At 45.5% G+C, this 16,536-nt stretch overlaps 1 protein-coding gene across 10 annotated transcripts in view; it reads left to right on the plus strand.

Annotated features, from left to right (window-relative positions):
• The first annotated feature begins 12,491 nt into the window (after positions 1-12,491).
• The window catches only part of KIAA1217, a 358,062-nt gene continuing 354,017 nt past the window's right edge, over positions 12,492-16,536 (plus strand). For 2 of the 10 annotated variants that reach the window (XM_083406037.1, XM_083406019.1), the window contains exon 1: positions 12,633-12,976. In XM_083406037.1, coding sequence (XP_083262163.1) covers positions 12,901-12,976 — 76 coding nt within the window. In that variant the 5' untranslated portion in view covers positions 12,633-12,900. Of the gene's footprint in view, positions 12,977-16,536 lie in introns of all 10 variants that reach the window. The other 8 variants (XM_083406033.1, XM_083406007.1, XM_083406004.1 and 5 more) reach the window with 7 other exon arrangements.

Raw genomic sequence — 16,536 nt, forward strand, 5'->3', positions numbered from 1 at the left:
CTTAATCTTGTACAGTGGTACCTCGGGTTAAGAACTTAATTCATTCTGGAGCTCTGTTCTTAACCTGAGGTACCACTTTAGCTAATGGGGCCTCCCGCTGCCGCTGCGCCGCTGCCGCGTGATTTCTGTTCTCATCCTGAAGCAAAGGTACTATTTATGGGTTAGTAGAGTCTGTAACCTGAAGTGTCTGTAACCTGAAGCGTCTGTAATCCGAGGTACCACTGTAATACTCAGGGCAAAGAGAGATGGTGAATGTTTAGGAGAGTCACTGAGATATCTTGCTTATAGAGCTCTAATACATGAGCCCCTTTAGCTGCAACCATAGCATCCATACTAAGGAGAGCCTCCCACTGAAATAACCAAGTAAACATAGTGAGGGCTTGGTTGCAAGAGAGATTTCAGGTACTGTTTTATCAATATCACAAGCATGGGTCAATTAAAGTTAGGTGCTGTTAGGTCAGATTGATTTGAAATGAAGAGATTTAAGCACGTGCTTGATTTTTCAGTTGAAATAAATAATGCTGCAGTTTTTAATAGTTGTTGGCTTTTATGCCTTAATACTTTTTAAAAACATGTGCATTAAGTTTTGTATTCTATTTCTGTACCATATTCCACCAGCACAAGAGGATAAGGGTGGCAATCCTATATCCACATGCTTGGAAGCAGGGCTTGGGAGAGAAATTTGTTAGGTCCCATTTTAAGGTGAATCTATGAAATTCACACTTCCTGAAATAATATGTTAACTGAAACACAGCCATTCTTTAAGAGTCACACATCTGTGTATTTTGCAGTAATGTGTACAAAAATCCATATGCTAAGGTAAAGTGTCCCTATAAATTCATCTATTAGTGAAAATGGCCTAACAGAATATATCAGGAAAATTGTGTATCAGCAAAAATGTATACTAGGAGAAAATTGCACTAAAATGCTGATTATATTCCACGAGTCTTTTAAAAACACACACACACTGACACAAAAATGTGGAGAACTGAACTTAAGATTGGAAAAATTAGAACCATAATCAACAGATTCTTCCATCCCTACCTGGGAGTAAATCTCCTTGAACTCAATGAGACTCTGTAAACATGAATAGGATTGTGTTATATTATTAGCTATGATCCTATCCAGTAGGTGCAACTCAAGGACAGAACAGCTCCATCTGTCAATGTAGATTCCCAACCCCAACCCCAATTCATTTTTTCAGATATGGGAAAGGCAAGCAGTGATTTAAACGGCTTTTGTTAAAACCTTCAAACATGCACTCACCATTTCTTTCCGTTGACTTGCCAGAAGAGAGGCGAGCAGGGCGGGTGGGGGGCAAAGCAGTGTCTGCTCCTGAAGTGGAAAGCAGTCAACCTTGGCAGCTTGAGTTAATAACTTGTGTGTGCTGTGAATATACAGCTTAGAAGATGGAGTTGTCACAAGGCTGGGCTGTGCTGTTTATTGCTTATCACTAAAGGCAAGCAACCTTTGGGGCTGCCCAAGTCCATCCTGGACAGAGCAACTAATTTCTTCAAGAGACCTGAAGCAGAAAGAAGTCCTGCAACTATGGCTTCTTCCATCGCGGTTTTTTAAAATAAAGGACTTTGCTAGGATTAAAATCCTTGCAGTAAGTAAGCGTGCCTCGTTCAGAGCCAATTTTGCATTGGTGGAAAGTTTTCTGAACTAAAGATATTAAAGGTGAATCAGAAGAAAAAAAAGAATAACAGGCTTTCTTCTTCTCTTGCCTATTTACTGTATGAAAAAATTCAACTGAGCTCTCAAGATGACCTCTGGCAAGTAATAACCAATACACTGTTAAGGACTCTAATCTTCCCTGAGTGCAGAAAAGTTCATAGGACATTACAGGTGTTAGAAGCATCCCCCAGTCGTTCTTTTCCATGTAATTGTGTGAAGAAAGTAACACCCACCAATAGAGGGACAGGGTAGAGTTCTGGAGGATCTTGTTTCTCACCTGCAAGAAGATTCCCACTTATACCTCGTCCTGTACAAGAGGATCCAATGGCCAGCCTGTGGGTGCTTTGTGCAGGACCTGAAGGCACTGAGAAGCTGCCAGCCGCAGTTCAGTGGCTTACCACATGGGGGCAGCTTTCCACAGATCCCAGAACCTCCTAACAGTAGGACGAAGATGCTATCAATATTGAGAAATCATACATTTTTCACACTTCTGGTGTGTTTCAGTAATTGTATCAGCCTAGCTGATAAATATACATTTGAATATCTTGATGGTAACACAAATTACAGATATACCATTACATTGTCTCCAGCTATAGATATTTTGTATGGATCTGTTAGAAATACTGCAATAAAAAGAATTATCTGACTATCACAAAAAAATAAGCAGCAGCATTTACGGAACAATTCCCCTCATTTTTATTTTTTTTAGCATATGATCATATCCATCAGCTACAATAGCAGTTACGCATACAAGGCAGCCTCCAGATTCTGCCAAAGCAAGAGATAAGAAGCATTTGCTATTGAAACGATGCTGGTCCCATTTTTGTGGAGAATGCATTTCCATTTTGAGATCTGCTGACTTGGCACTTTGTACAAGGGGTTGGTTTCCTTAAAGGTGAAAACGGTGTTTCCTGCAGAAGCAGCACAGAGCTGCTTCCACTTGTTTTTCTTGATACTTTCTTGTTTTCACAATTATAGAAAATGAGAATGCCAGCTTTAGGAGAATGGGCAAGTCAGCAACAATATTACAAAGCAACAGAGGTACCCCGTACCTTTGCAGTGGCAGCACCATATAGATTATGCAGAAATGCCTATATAAAACCAGCCATGGCTTTATAATAATAATAATTTATTATTTATACCCCACCCATCTGGCTGGGCCTCCCCAGCCACTCGGGACGGCTTCCAAAAAACTATTAAAATACTATAATACATCAAACATTAAAAGCTTCCCTAAACAGGGCTGCCTTCAGATGTCTTCTAAAAGTCTGGTAGTTGTTGTTCTCTTTGACATCTGGTGGGAGGGCGTTCCACAGGGAGGGCGCCACTACCGAGAAGGCCCTCTGCCTGGTTCGCTGTAACTCGGCTTCTCGCAGTGAGGGAACCGCCAGAAGGCCCTCGGTGCTGGACCTCAGGGAACGATGGGGGTGGAGATGCTCCTTCAGATATACTGGAGCGAGGCCATTTAGGGCTTTAAAGGTCAGCAGCAACACTTTGAATTGTGCTCGGAAATGTTCTTTAGAGCAGGCTTCCTCATACTCTGCTCTCCAGATATTTTGAGGCTACAATTTCCATCATCCCTGACCACTGGTCCTGCTAGCTGGGGATCATGGGAGTTGTAGGCCAAAAACATATGGAGGGCAGAATTTGAGGAAGCCTGCTTTAGAGGGTGGTCTCAAAAATCCCCCCGGAGATATATATGGGAGAGTCTGTCAAATTCAGTCTCTCTCAGTTTATCATTTTCCGCCCAATCTCAAGTTCACTTCTCCTCATAGATTTTTATTGTATTTTTTTAAGGCCTCATGAAAATTCATCAGGGAATATATTCTAATACACTCATTTTTGTATGCAATTTTGCTTAATACACTCACTTTTGCAAAGCAATTTTCCCTATCAGAATGCATTTTAGTTTGTAATTTTCAGCAATATGTGCAGTTTAAGGTACATTTTACCCTACTAAACCCATCTTTCTACATATTGCTTGGCTGGAGAACTGCATTGCAAAATTCTTAAGACATGTGGATTTCGAAGGATTGCTGTGTTTCAGTTTGTGCATTGTTTATGAAAGTGCCATTGAGGTAGGTTCACATTGAAATGTGAACTGAATCCAATATCTACCCCTTCCCTACCTAAAGATATGATTTCTTCTCCATCAGTGGTCCCTTGTCAGTCGAAATTCAGGCTTGGCTTAGTACTATCAGGAGTGAACTGAAGAGGAGCCATAGTGCAAAGGGGACCCTTTGCACAAACAATGTACAACCAAGGCTGATAACAAAGTGGAAAGGACGGAATCTGCCTAGCAGATAAATCACAATTGGTTACTCAGAAGCCTTACAGGTAATTCCAGTTGTCTTCCTGTTGCAACCCCCATGATTACTGATGGTCTTCCCTGCATTGTTATTGCAGTGAATTGGAGGCTAGAGAAGTAGATTGATACCATGCTGTGATGGGTAAATGCCCAGCAGGTGTCTTGGAAGCAAGCCAGTGGCAAATTGAGAAGCACAGAGTCCCTTCACAGCCACACCCCCTTCCAAGATTATAAAAAATCTTATAATTATACACTACAGTGGTACTTCGGGTTAAGAACTTAATTCGTTCTGGAGGTCTGTTCTTAACCTGAAACTGTTCTTAACCTGAAGCACCACTTTAGCTAATGGGGCCTTTTGCTGCCGCCGCGCCGCCGGAGCACGATTTCTGTTCTCATCCTGAAGCAAAGTTCTTAATCTGAAGCACTATTTCTGGGTTAGCGGAGTCTGTAACCTGAAGTGTATGTAACCTGAAGCGTATGCAACCCGAGGTACCACTGTATTACATCAAAGGTGAAAGTGTGAGCACTTGTGGCACAAAGTCAGTCAAGCACAGATACCGTCCTCAGCACATGAAAGTAAATGTGGCTTTTATGGCCTATTTGTTCTCAAATGGAATTGTGTTAAGTGTTGCTAGTTTGGGGGAAATGAAGCATTTCAATGCAAGCCCACAGGCATGCATAACCTTGCAAGAAATATTGCCATGACCAGGGATGCTCATGCTCCCTGCTCCACGCAGCCGTCCAGTCATGCCCTTATCCACAATACTTCATGCAGTTCCCATGCTCCACCCGTTTTTCTATTCTCACCTCAAGTCAGTCAGCTTCCAATGACCACTGAGCTCATTGGGCTGTGTTAGGGAAAAGGTCCTCTTATGTTCTTCCCCCACCAAACCATTTTTTAGAGCTTCTGAAAACCTTTGGCTGCCCAAAGCCTGCTGATTCCTCCTTGCGTCAGGATGGTGCTATTTTGACTACATAAGGATCAGTGGTGTAGCGTGGGTTGTCAGCACCCGGGGCAAGGCAAGTAATTTGCGCCCCCTAACCCGTGGATTTGCGCCCCCTAACCCTACCCCCCAGATGTTACGCCTGGTGCGGCCAGCCCCCCCTGCACCCCCCACGCTACGCCACTGATAAGGATTCACACATAGCCACTGAACTTCAGAAAGACGGACAGAGTTTGTGTGTGTGTGTCTAGCTATCTACACACACATACATAACTATATATAGATGACCATTAAAAAAATGGGAGAAGGATGAAAGAAAATTAGCATCAGCTTTTCAGCAAGATCTACTATTTTCTGTGCATGTACCGGGGCAAATGATTTGGAGTGCTCCAATATCTTCGTTCAGAGGGACTGAGGTTCCCTTTCCTTGAAGTTTCCTTGTACATAACAGAACTTGCACAGTGTTCTCTTGGAACGGAACCAAGTGCCTTCTTCAGAGTGACCCTAGGAATCAATAGCCCCCCCACCCAAACCCCACACACCAATCAGAACTCAAATGTCATAAAATTATGACTGAGTGAGAAGAGGGGACGTGACAATCAGGTGGGAGGGAGAATGAGATAGAGATTTAATGGTCTGGATGGGTTGTTTTCTGGTTCACACCAAGAAGCTGTTTTTGAATGCCCTGAGTGGCAGATGTTATAAATCAATGCAGAAATGCACTTATAAATCAATGGAGAAATCCAATATTTTAATGTCGCTGGGATTGAGCACAAATGTGTCCATGCCCCCCAAACAGGCTTATTTGTAGGCAAATAAGTAAAATGGTTGGCAGGCTGCCACAAACGTGCCAGGGACTTTTTGGGATTCACTGTTGTTATTGCTATGCAAACTTTTCCCATCACCACCCCACACCGGATATGATTGTATTTGTATACATTGCTGCTGGGGGAGCATAAAATCCCAACTAGTTCCACTGAAAAACATTTCAGTGTAGTGGTGGTGTCCATCCTAACTGGGCCATAGTATTGGGTTTCCCATGCCTTATATCTGCTGTTGGCTGGCAGTATCTATAATGAAAGGATTTTATTTAAAAGGAGGGAAACATACCATCAATTTTCCTTGCATGTTCTATCAAAATATAGGGCATTTGGTTTTTGCTATAGGCATTGTGTGAAGGAATTTTAGTGCAGGAGGGGGAAAAACACCAGAAATTACTCCCTATGTGTGTGTGTGTGTCTTCTGACCCTGAACCCTAACTGCATTATCCTAGAAAATCCTTGCTCACAGCTGGAGTCCTCCTCCCTGCTCCCCCCAATCTAGGATTTTTTACTGTGTTGCAGTGGCTCTGCATTGCTGCAATTGCCATGGTGGTTTCTGGGAATGGTGCCTTTGCTAAGCAGTTCTGCAGCAGTGCAATGCTATATTTTAATCAATTCAGTTGGCTGAGAATAAATCATTGCGCAGAATCATTTCTTGACTGCAGAAGAAATCACTATTGTTTCTGACTGCCATTCCCAAAGAACATGGCATGGCTGCAACACACGCTCGTTTCTGAAGGAAGGGTGAAAAGCAGAACAACACTGCAGCCTTCCAAAGTCATTGTGTACCTTTGCTGCATTTTCTAAGGTTGGGTTTTGCATATTTTAGCGTAGAATCTGTTATTCAGCTAGGACTATGCTTTTGAAAAGTGGTTCTCTTAGGAATGTCCTGCAAGCACCAAAGAGTTTATGTTGACACAGACTGATGGAAATAGCTTTGATTTAAAAATAATAATAAAAAGACAAAGCAAGCTTGTCATGTATGCTCAGTCAAGAAGTGCTTTGCAATGACAACCTCCAAAGTCGCTCCTAGTTAAAGCAGACATAGCCAAGCCCCAGGACCTCCATTGACTCTAGCTTGGTCAATGGTCAGGGATGGTGGGAGTTGTAGTCTAGCACCGTCTGGAGGGCCAAAGCTTCCCCAGCCTCCGTAGCACCAGGCTTCCTTTTCTTGGGTAGCAGCACCTTCTTGTCTATAAAATACAGGCACGCCATTATTAGGCATCATTTATATTGCACTTTTTATTGGCTATATGGGTTATGCATGCCCTTACAACCATCGGAGGCACTAGATCACTCATACGCTCAGACAGGGAAGTAAATTGATGGAAGATGAGTCCATGTAAGGCTTAAGCCCAGGCCTGAGTGAAGCAGGGATGTTGGACTTGTAGCCCTCCAGAACTTGTTGGCCCATGACACCCATCATTCTTGACTGTTGGCCACGCTGGCTGGGATTGATGGAAACTGGACCCCAACAACATCTAGACAGCACCAGGTTGCTCCATCCTTGCACTGGAACACCTGCTTGACTTTCTGCCATTGAAATGAATGGGGCCAGGACAGGGAATCCTAAAGCATAGATGGAAGACATGCTGACTCCTATGAGATTTACTTACAAGTTAAAAATAAAGGGGTGGGTGAGAAGTCAAATGTAAAATATTTATTATGGTAATTCAGTACGGCATGTGTTTGGAGCTATCCCTCTTCTCTAGGACTGTTTCTCTGTGATCCAGGGCCATCCAGCCAAGGGATAGCTTTAATTGCCTTACTTTGTTTTAATCTTCGCAAACAGATGCATCTTTCAGCTGGATTATGTAGAAATTGCCCCTAAGGAAGAGCAGCAGCTCCAAATGGAAAAAGCCCTGGATTCTCGGAATAAATATTCTTAACACCAAGAAAAAAGAGGCTGCAGGTGCTGTTGTTCCCCTTCACTTACTTCCAAGTAAATCTCTTTAGGAATGGCTGTTAGATGTGCACAACTTTGGCTGGATCATGCTCAGAATTTGATAGAGGACACCCATATCACCAGGTAAAGTTAGCTCAGCACTGCTATTTAGTGTTTCCCAGTAACTTTAGATTGTGAAATGCAACTTAATGACCTAACAAAAGACAATTTTAAATACCTCATAGATGGTATTTCTTTGGTTCATCAAATTCAAATTAATATTGATAAAGATATTGATAATTTAAGTACATTAATATTTAATTAATTCAAAAAGGATTTACATACAACTTAACATTTCAAAAGAAATTTAGCAGTGTACATCTGCCCCACATTTACGTATTTATTTTTAAAGAATTTTTACCTTGTCTTTCAGCCAAAATCTCCCTGAGCAGCTTATGCTTTAGTACCACCACCAAGAACAATAAAGTCCTTGTCCTCAGATTTAGCATTTTAATGACAATGTCACAAAAGGAAAATAGGATGAGGAATGAGGAGGGAGGAAAAGGCAAACACAAGTACCAGTTCTTAAAGCTGATTTTTTTTCTCATCAGCTGAGAGTTCAGAGAAAGGTGGAGCTAAAATGAGTTGTTCTCCCAGTGTAGCTGTCAAACTGGCCTCACCTCCCATGTCTCCCTCTGTTGCAGCCTGGTGGAGTTGAGTTGAGGGAGCCAATGGAGCTAGTTTCTCAGCAGAGCTTTGCTTCCCATCTCTCCTTTTGCCATAGCCTGATGGAAACCAAAAACCCAAAGCAATTTGTTGGAGGGTGGGGTGGAACAATCAACAGCACTCATTATTTGTGGCCTCTCTAAAGGCATTTCACCTGCTTAGCAAATATATCAAGTTTGTGCTTTAAGGACAATTCATTGCCTCAATTTTCAGTGGCGTATGCATCATAAATAAGAGCTGATTGTTAAATTCTCAATGTATATCAGTGCAATTGTTGACCGTGATGACACTTCTGGAATTAATATATATGCGTAACTGCAATCAGCAGATTAGTCCTTGCCCAGGCCTGATCTGGGGCCTGGAGGTCCAGCCCCCAACATGTGGCCCAGTGGCTGCTCACTTGGGAATGCCTGGTGTGTGAACTGGTGGGAGGGAGCAATGTGACCACATTGCCATGGAAACAGGGAGGTGTCTTCTGGGCCAATCCCAACAGAAAATATTGGGAGGCAGGACAGGAAAGGGGAGAATTCACAGCTGGCTTGCATTAGGAGTCTGGACCTTCTTTTCCCACTCTGCCCCCTCTTCTTCCTCTGACCATGCATCGTTGTCCCACCACCAATTCCCTGGCTGAGCCTTCTACCTTTGGGGGTTCCTCAGCTGCTGCCTCCCACCGTCCCAACCAGTCCATAACAAGTGGTATAGAAACTTAATAAATAAGAGATAATGATAATAATATATCACTTTTTTATTACTACTATTGCCTGGAAGAGTCCAGTTGTTATAAAAAGAAGGAACCCCTTTGGAAAAGGATGAAGATAGATGGAAAAACCTGCTCCTTTGTGGGTAGAACACATGCTTTGCATGCAGAAGGTTCCAGCTTCCATCCCCAGCCATCTCCAGGAGTGGCTGGGAGAGACCACTGTCTGAAATCCTGGAGAGCTGCTGCCAGTCAGTGCAGAAAGTACTGAGCTAGATGGACTAATGGCCTGGCTTAGTCTAAGCTCATTTCCTTGGAAGCCTACATATTTCATTTGTGTGGATGCCGTTTCATACTATGCAGAACCAAATGAAGATTTGCCACTGGGCATGCAATCTCCAGGGGGCTGCAGCCATTCACAATTCCCTGATGTAGGTTCCAGGGTGGTTTGTTTTTAGCGGGGGGCAGGCAAGATTCCTTGAGTGTGCCCCTAAACTGAGTGAACCCACCTCTTTCTCAGAGATATCTCTATTGTTCCTTCTCTTGCCCCCTCTCTCTGCGCTTGAGGAAGAAGGCAAGGCAGGTGAAAGGTGCTTCTCTCTCTTGTTCCTGCTTGCATGCTCAGAGGGGGATAGCTGAATAAAATAATTTATTTATACCCCGCCCATCTGGCTGGGCTTCCCCAGCCACTCTGGGCAGCTTCCAACGAAGTATTAAAATACAGTGGTCTGTTAAACATTAAGAACTTCCCTAAACAGGGCTGCCTTCAGATGTCTTCTAAAAGTCTGGTAGTTGTTTTTCTCTTTGACATCTGGTGGGAGGGCGTTCCACAGGGCGGGTGCCACTACTGAGAAGGCCCTCTGCCTGGTTCCCTGTAACTTGGCTTCTCGCAGTGAGGGAACCACCAGAAGGCCCTCAAAGCTGGACCTCAGTGTCCGGGCAGAACGATGGGGGTGGAGACGCTCCTTCAGTTGAACAGGCAGTAACAGCACAGCAAAGAGGAAGAGGAGGAGCAGAGCCTGGAGACTCTGGGGGTTGACAGTGCAGGGCTGCGGCTAGTGTCCAGCAATGCTGATGCGGTCCCTGCATATATGATAAGGTGTGTTTGCAAACGTACCATTTCATGCCATATACAGTATTTCTCAAGTTATAATATTGGAAAGACCCCTTGAAAGGTGCAAACTGAAGTGTTGGGCACGAAGGATCTTCCCTTAAATAGCGGGCTAAATTAGGCATAGACGGCGAAAGGCTCGTGGGCTATCTGGTCTTGTTACTCAGCCTGTGTTGCCTTGTGCTGCCCCCTTGTGGTGGTGACTCACCTGAGAATGTGAAAACCTTTGGAGAGAGCGAGCCTGGTGCCTGCTAACGGTAGTGCCTCTTTTCAACATCGCCACCATCATTACAGAACCCTGTGATAACGTTTTACTGTTTGACATCTGCTTCCTTCCACTTTTAGATGTAGCGTGTGGAACAAAGGCCTCTGTGACTGCCCACATAGCTCTTCCTTGCACACACTGTTTGAAGCATCTCAACAGAAATGACTTCAGACAATTGCTCATTATAGGTTTAATTTTCTTCAAGCAGCATATAAGGCACTAATTTCTACATGTCGGCAATGTCTGAGTGATGAGCGAGACAGGGTGTTTTCGAGCATTTATACCTAAGAAGCAGCTGCCACTAAAACCAGCCAGAGTCTTGCTTGAAGAAGAGAAAGACCAAGAAGCCTTTGTATGTGATTGCAGAAAACAACTCCCCTACTTGTAACTGACAGATGCAACTGACAGCTTGTCTTTCCCCGACTGAAGGAAGGGCAGCCTCAGCATCTACCCCAAGTGGAGAGCAGAATGACTACCAGCACATTAAAAGAGGCAGCAGTGGAACAAATGGAAAGACTTTAGAGGACTGACCCTATCTTTGTGGGAGGGCAGGTGCTTGGCATACAGAAGGTCCCATGCCCATTCCTGACATCTCCAGTTAAAAGGACCAGGTGGCAGGTGATGAGGAAGACCTGTGCAGCAAAGCAACTGCCTTTCGGGGTAGACCAGGGATGGCAAACTTCAGCTGCTGGGGCAAAATATGCCTCTCCCTGGTCTGTCAAGTAAAACTCAAATCAGTTCACAACATGAAAACATACTATGTAGTAAGCAATACCAACCCCCCCCCCCCAAATGTGGGTTCCCTCACCCCAGCCATCTTTGCCACACTCCAGTTTTATGGCATGCGCTGAAGGAGTGCATTTAGTGACCACTGGATCTGGGTCCAAATCAAACTTCCATCTGGAGAAAACACAGTTTTCCCCACGGGAAGCAGAGGGACAAGGGGAAGAGCGAATAAGCCCTGAGCGGCCAATAAAAGCAACTGGATTTGGTGGACTAGCTTCTAAAGGATGTCTGGCTATCATTCAACTTGGGAACCAGATCCCTGCTCTGTCTAAAAAGTTTCTGCCTCTTGTAAAATATTCTAAATTATAGTTGTTTACTGGGTTCAACAACCAGGAGACCTTTTCATGCTGATCACCAGCAGAAAGTCTGGTCGGTGGAACATAGGAAACTGCCTTATACGGAGTCAAGTAATTGGTACAGCCAGTTCAGTATTGCCCACACTAACTGGCAGCTGCTCTTCAGGGATTCTAAGAAGTATCGTGGACATTCAACAATGTGGGATGCTGAGAGATTCAAGACTGATAAAAGGCAGTCCTTCAGGCAGTGCATAAACTCAGGAGGAAGCAATGGCCAGCAACCTAGATTAAAAGAAGATTAGACAAATTCATGGAGGAGATGGGTTACTAGTCATGAAGGAGGGCAGCAGTGCAGTTGCTGGAAACCACAGGAGCGGGGAGTGCCCTTGTGCTTGAACCCTGCTTGCAAGTTTCCCACTGGCTGGCCACTGTGAAAACAGGCCTACATAGGCCATTTGACTTAATCCAAGGAGGCTCTTCTTATGTTCTTGGGTCTCTCCCAACCTTAGTTGGAGATCAGGAGACTGAATATGCAACCTTCTACTTGCAAAGCAGATGCTCTTCCATTGCCTGATGGTCCTGAAGCATCTCTAGGAATAAGAACACTGGACTAGACGGATCCCTTCTCCAACATGGTGCCTTCCAGCCCTTGTTGGACTACAACTCGCCAGCATGACCAGGGGCTGATGGGTCCACCAAGGAGGTCAGGAGGTCAAGGCTCCATCCGGCGGGCCACTCCCTCGCTACGAATGCCCTCCACCATTACCAGCCGGCTGAGCTCCCCTCCTCTGAGCTCGAAGCCAGAAGACCCCTTCCTCCCAGAGGCCTGGCAGAGAGGCCGGCTCCTGGGCCACCGGGCGTCGGGATTGGGCGCCGGGCCGCCTTCCCCCGGGGTCGCTCTCTCGCCCTCGGAAAGGGGTGGGGGGTTGGAGCGGGGATGGAGGTGACGCAATGCCTGCAATCCCGAGGAGAGCTGCGCAGCGGCGGCCTGAGCAGAGGGCGCGCTCCGAAGGCGAAAGGGAGGCGCCGCTGGGGCTTCTGGCGCGCGTGCGGCTCCGCCCCTGCCGGCCGGCCGAGCTGAGGCGAGGGGGCTGAGGCGCCTCCTATCAGCAGAGCTCTGCGCCGCTGCTCCAGCCCGCGCGGCTGCTTGCAGGTGAATTGAAAGTCGTTGGCGGGGAGGGAAGGACACAGCCGCCGCCTCCTCCTCTGCTTCCTCCTGCCTCTGCTGCTGCTGCTGCGTCCCGGTGGGGCAGCCGAGGCGCGTGAAACCCGGACCCCCAGCCGAGCCCGGCGGCGTTTCTCCTTCTGCCGCTGCAGGGCAGCTGCTGCGCTGCGCCCGTGCCCAGGAGGCGCCCGCCTCAGGGGAGGCACCGGCCGGCCAGGCATGTCTTCGCCGAGGGGCTCCCCGCTCGCCAGAGACCTCGACGGAGCGGGAAGGACAGGCAGCCTCAAGCGCGCAAGTAAGTCTCCCCGAAAGTTTCGCCTTCGCAGCCGGGGGTGGGGTGGGGTGGGGTGGGGGAGGCCGTATGATTTGCTGTGAGATAATCTGCTCTCCTCATAGTTTCTGGGTTATGATGACTCGGCGGCAGTCTGCACATGCTCAGAGGCGCGCTTATCTTTATTGCTTCACCTTTCCCGCGCCTTAGAAATAGAACCCCCTTTCCTCTAGCCTGTAAATGGTGCCCCGGTTAGTACCAGCTGCGGAACTGAGTCCGCGTCTCGCAACCTTCCTGCGTGGCTAGGAATGGCTCGAGGCTCATGTCTTTCGTTTCGACGGCTGGAGGAAGGACTTCACTTGCGCCTATGGATAATGAGAAGCCGTCATGTGTTTCCATGTCCCCTAAGCTTTGGGGAAGACTGGCTAGAGTGGGTGTGAGGAGCATGTCACCCGTGGGTGTGGAAGGGGATTTCTCGGAGCAGGAGGGAGGCTCTTCCAAGTCCGGTTAAGGAGACTTTGAGGCTGTAGTCTTCTGTGCACTTAAAAGTGGGAGTACATCCCATGGAACACACTGGGATTTGCTTCCATTTAAACGTGCTGTAGGATTGAGTTGTGTGTGCTTCAGTGGGTGATACCCACACAAATGGGGGTGGGGTGGGGGGGTTAAGGGGACTGGTCACTCTTTTGCGCCACTTTCCTTGATCTCCCCAAACCATCCCCTTGCGAGAGCATTCTTGGTTGTGGGATAACAAGAGACTTTGACATATTAACTGTGTGGTGAGGACTGGGAGACTGTTTCTGTTCTGTTCAAAGACCCCCCCTTTTTTTTTTGGCATGGCAAACTTTACTAGCACTTTGGAAGGGCAGAATTCTAAGGGTTGGAGAATGCGGTATGTGTGGGTCCTGCCACCCAGGAGTCAACCGTGTTTCAGATTTGGTTTTTGCACCCCTGCATCTCCATTGCTCATTCCTGTCCATCCATGATATGGTCATGGCCATCTAGTGTGATGCTGATTTTGCTGATCTTACCTTGGGATTGTTCACTGTTTCCCTTTTTCTCCCGATCTTTCCTCTTCACCTCTGCACCCATCCATCATCTGCAAGGAGGCTAATTTGGGAGCCAGTGGTGACCTTGGAGCATTCTTCCTAGCCAGTAGACCTATAGAACATGCACCTTCTTTCTGGGCTGCAGTCTTCTGCTTTGGGCAGGGTTCTGGCAACCTTGGACTCTGGATTCTACATGCATTATTTGTATGTGTATGTATGTATAATCTTTCCCTGGGACCAAGTCCTTCGCTTCAATGCTTATTCCGCTGTGCGTTTGGCTCGCGTTGCCCTTGAGCAAGGGATTTGGATTAAGTTGCCCAAACTTCTTTCTCCTAGGCAAACTTCACCGCTTGTGCTCTGTAGTTGGTGGCTGGCTCCGACTGCAGCGAGTTAAATGCTGCTGCTTCTTGCCCCGTGGATATATGCTGAGCTCTGCAGAAGGACCTGCTACAGCAGCAGTTTGCATTGGCAGATAATCTTCTGGACTTGTTCCTTGTCTGATGCAGGGGAGCAGTTGCCTGAATGATGGGAATTATAACCTTTGGTTCTAGGCAGCCTTTTGGGAAGGAGAGGTAATTTAGGTACCTTTTGAGATTAACACTGTTTTAATTAACTCGAGCAGGCTAATCGCTGGGCACAGGATTGGTTCAGGCTGTTACCTGAAAATGGGGAAAAGGCATGCTAAGAATAGTGAAATAATACTGTGTCCTTTTAATTGGGTTGCTTTTTTATACTCCAATGACTTCTGCCTATAATTTGAGACCCCTTTTTAGCCTCTAATAAATAGTAGCTACCCTTGAGAGATTGTTTGCATCTGTACACCACGGTTGGAAGGCTCTGTAATCATAAATACTTTATTGTGCAAAATTACCCTTCTTATTATAAGATGCATGAGGAGTTGCTGCTGCTGCTGCTGCTGCTGCCACCTCGCAGAATGGAGATCAGTGTTTCCTTAGGTAAATTTGGAAGGAGATCCATGTCTGTATGACTATATGTACCTTTTATATGTAGTACGTTCTAGCATACTAGGTATTTTGCAATCATTGACTTGCATCCTAGGGGAGGTTAACATAAAAATAAACTCTCAAAAGGAAAGTTTCTCCTCTTCACTACAATACACAAAAATGATAACATTTGCAGAACGCAGTCACTGCTTCAGCCATAAAAGCAGAGATTAAAATCACAGAGGTGATGAGCCTTTCCTTATTTTTTCCAGGCGTCATCAGGTGCTAAAGAGATAACAAATGCAGGGTCAGGCAAACTTCCCCAGGGAGAGAGTTACAAAGCCATAATGCAGACCCTATTTCTGGCTACCACCTACCTAATGTCTTGATGACTGGGGAACACAGAAAAGAGCCTCTGAGGCAGATTGCAAAGCAGGGCTTTTAAAAAAAGGAAAATGTAGAACTGCCCGGTGGTACGTGGTTACAATTTGCATGCAAAACACACACTGCTGTGACACACCTGTGTGTTTTCCTAGTCTATGCGTATGTGCATTCTTGCCACCACATTTAGAAACCTACGTAGAGTAGGATAAAATCCTTGGAGCTGGAATTTGACAACACTAATACAGAATTTGACAACACTAATACAGAAGACACAAATGTTTCATGTAGCTTTGACCCCAAAAGGTCTTTGTTAAGAATGCCATATTGGATATTATTGGAATCATTGCTCTTAGAATATTAACACTGACAACTTCGCATGGCTTATCAGGAAAGGGGGGGGTCTCCGTGTTCTAGAATTATTTCCTTCAGATTAGAAATATTGGTGAATACTCCGTCAAGCAGTCTTTCTCAGCCTTGGGTCCCTAGATGTTGTTGGACTACAACTCCTGTGATTCCTAGCTAGCATGGTCAGTGGTCAGGGATGATGGGAGTTGTAGTTCAAGAACATATGGGGACCCAAGCTTGAGAAAGGCTGCTGTAGAGGGTAGCAATGGAGTCTGTTGGGAGTGTTTTTGGCAGAGGGAGGTGAAATGGGCATGCTTGATCAGGGTCTGGAAATCTAAGGGAGCTTGGGCTTCTTAATGTACTTTTCAAATTGACCTCATACACTTTTTACATCACTTTTTACATAACACAGCTTGCAGTTTAAAATATTCTTATTCAAATGTTCTTATTCAAATGCTCATTTTGTGTATGGCTGCCCATTAAACAAGGGCTTGGGCTTGCTTATATGTAAGAAGGTATTTATAGATTGTATAGGGCTTTACTATATGTGTGAACTGAAACAAAAAAACTGAACTGCTTTCTATTTTCAAAATACAATAAAACCTTATAATAAAGTAACACAAAACAGTACCTATACCAGTGCTAGATAATTCCCAGCTTAACATAACCATACTAAAATCAGAATGATCTAACTCTTAACTGATAAAAGCCATAGTAAAAAATTGGATATTTAAACCTATTTACAAACCTCAAGAAAAAGAACCTGTTTTAAATCTGTTGCATCCCATAGCTGTGAGGCCATGAACAAAAAGGCCCTGTTACTACCCTTTCAGATTGTACCCAGAAATGAACCAAGGGTCTT

This window comes from Podarcis tiliguerta, assembly GCF_965153285.1.
Source record: "Podarcis tiliguerta genome assembly, chromosome: 12".
In the NCBI taxonomy this organism is placed as follows: Eukaryota; Metazoa; Chordata; class Lepidosauria; order Squamata; family Lacertidae; genus Podarcis; species Podarcis tiliguerta.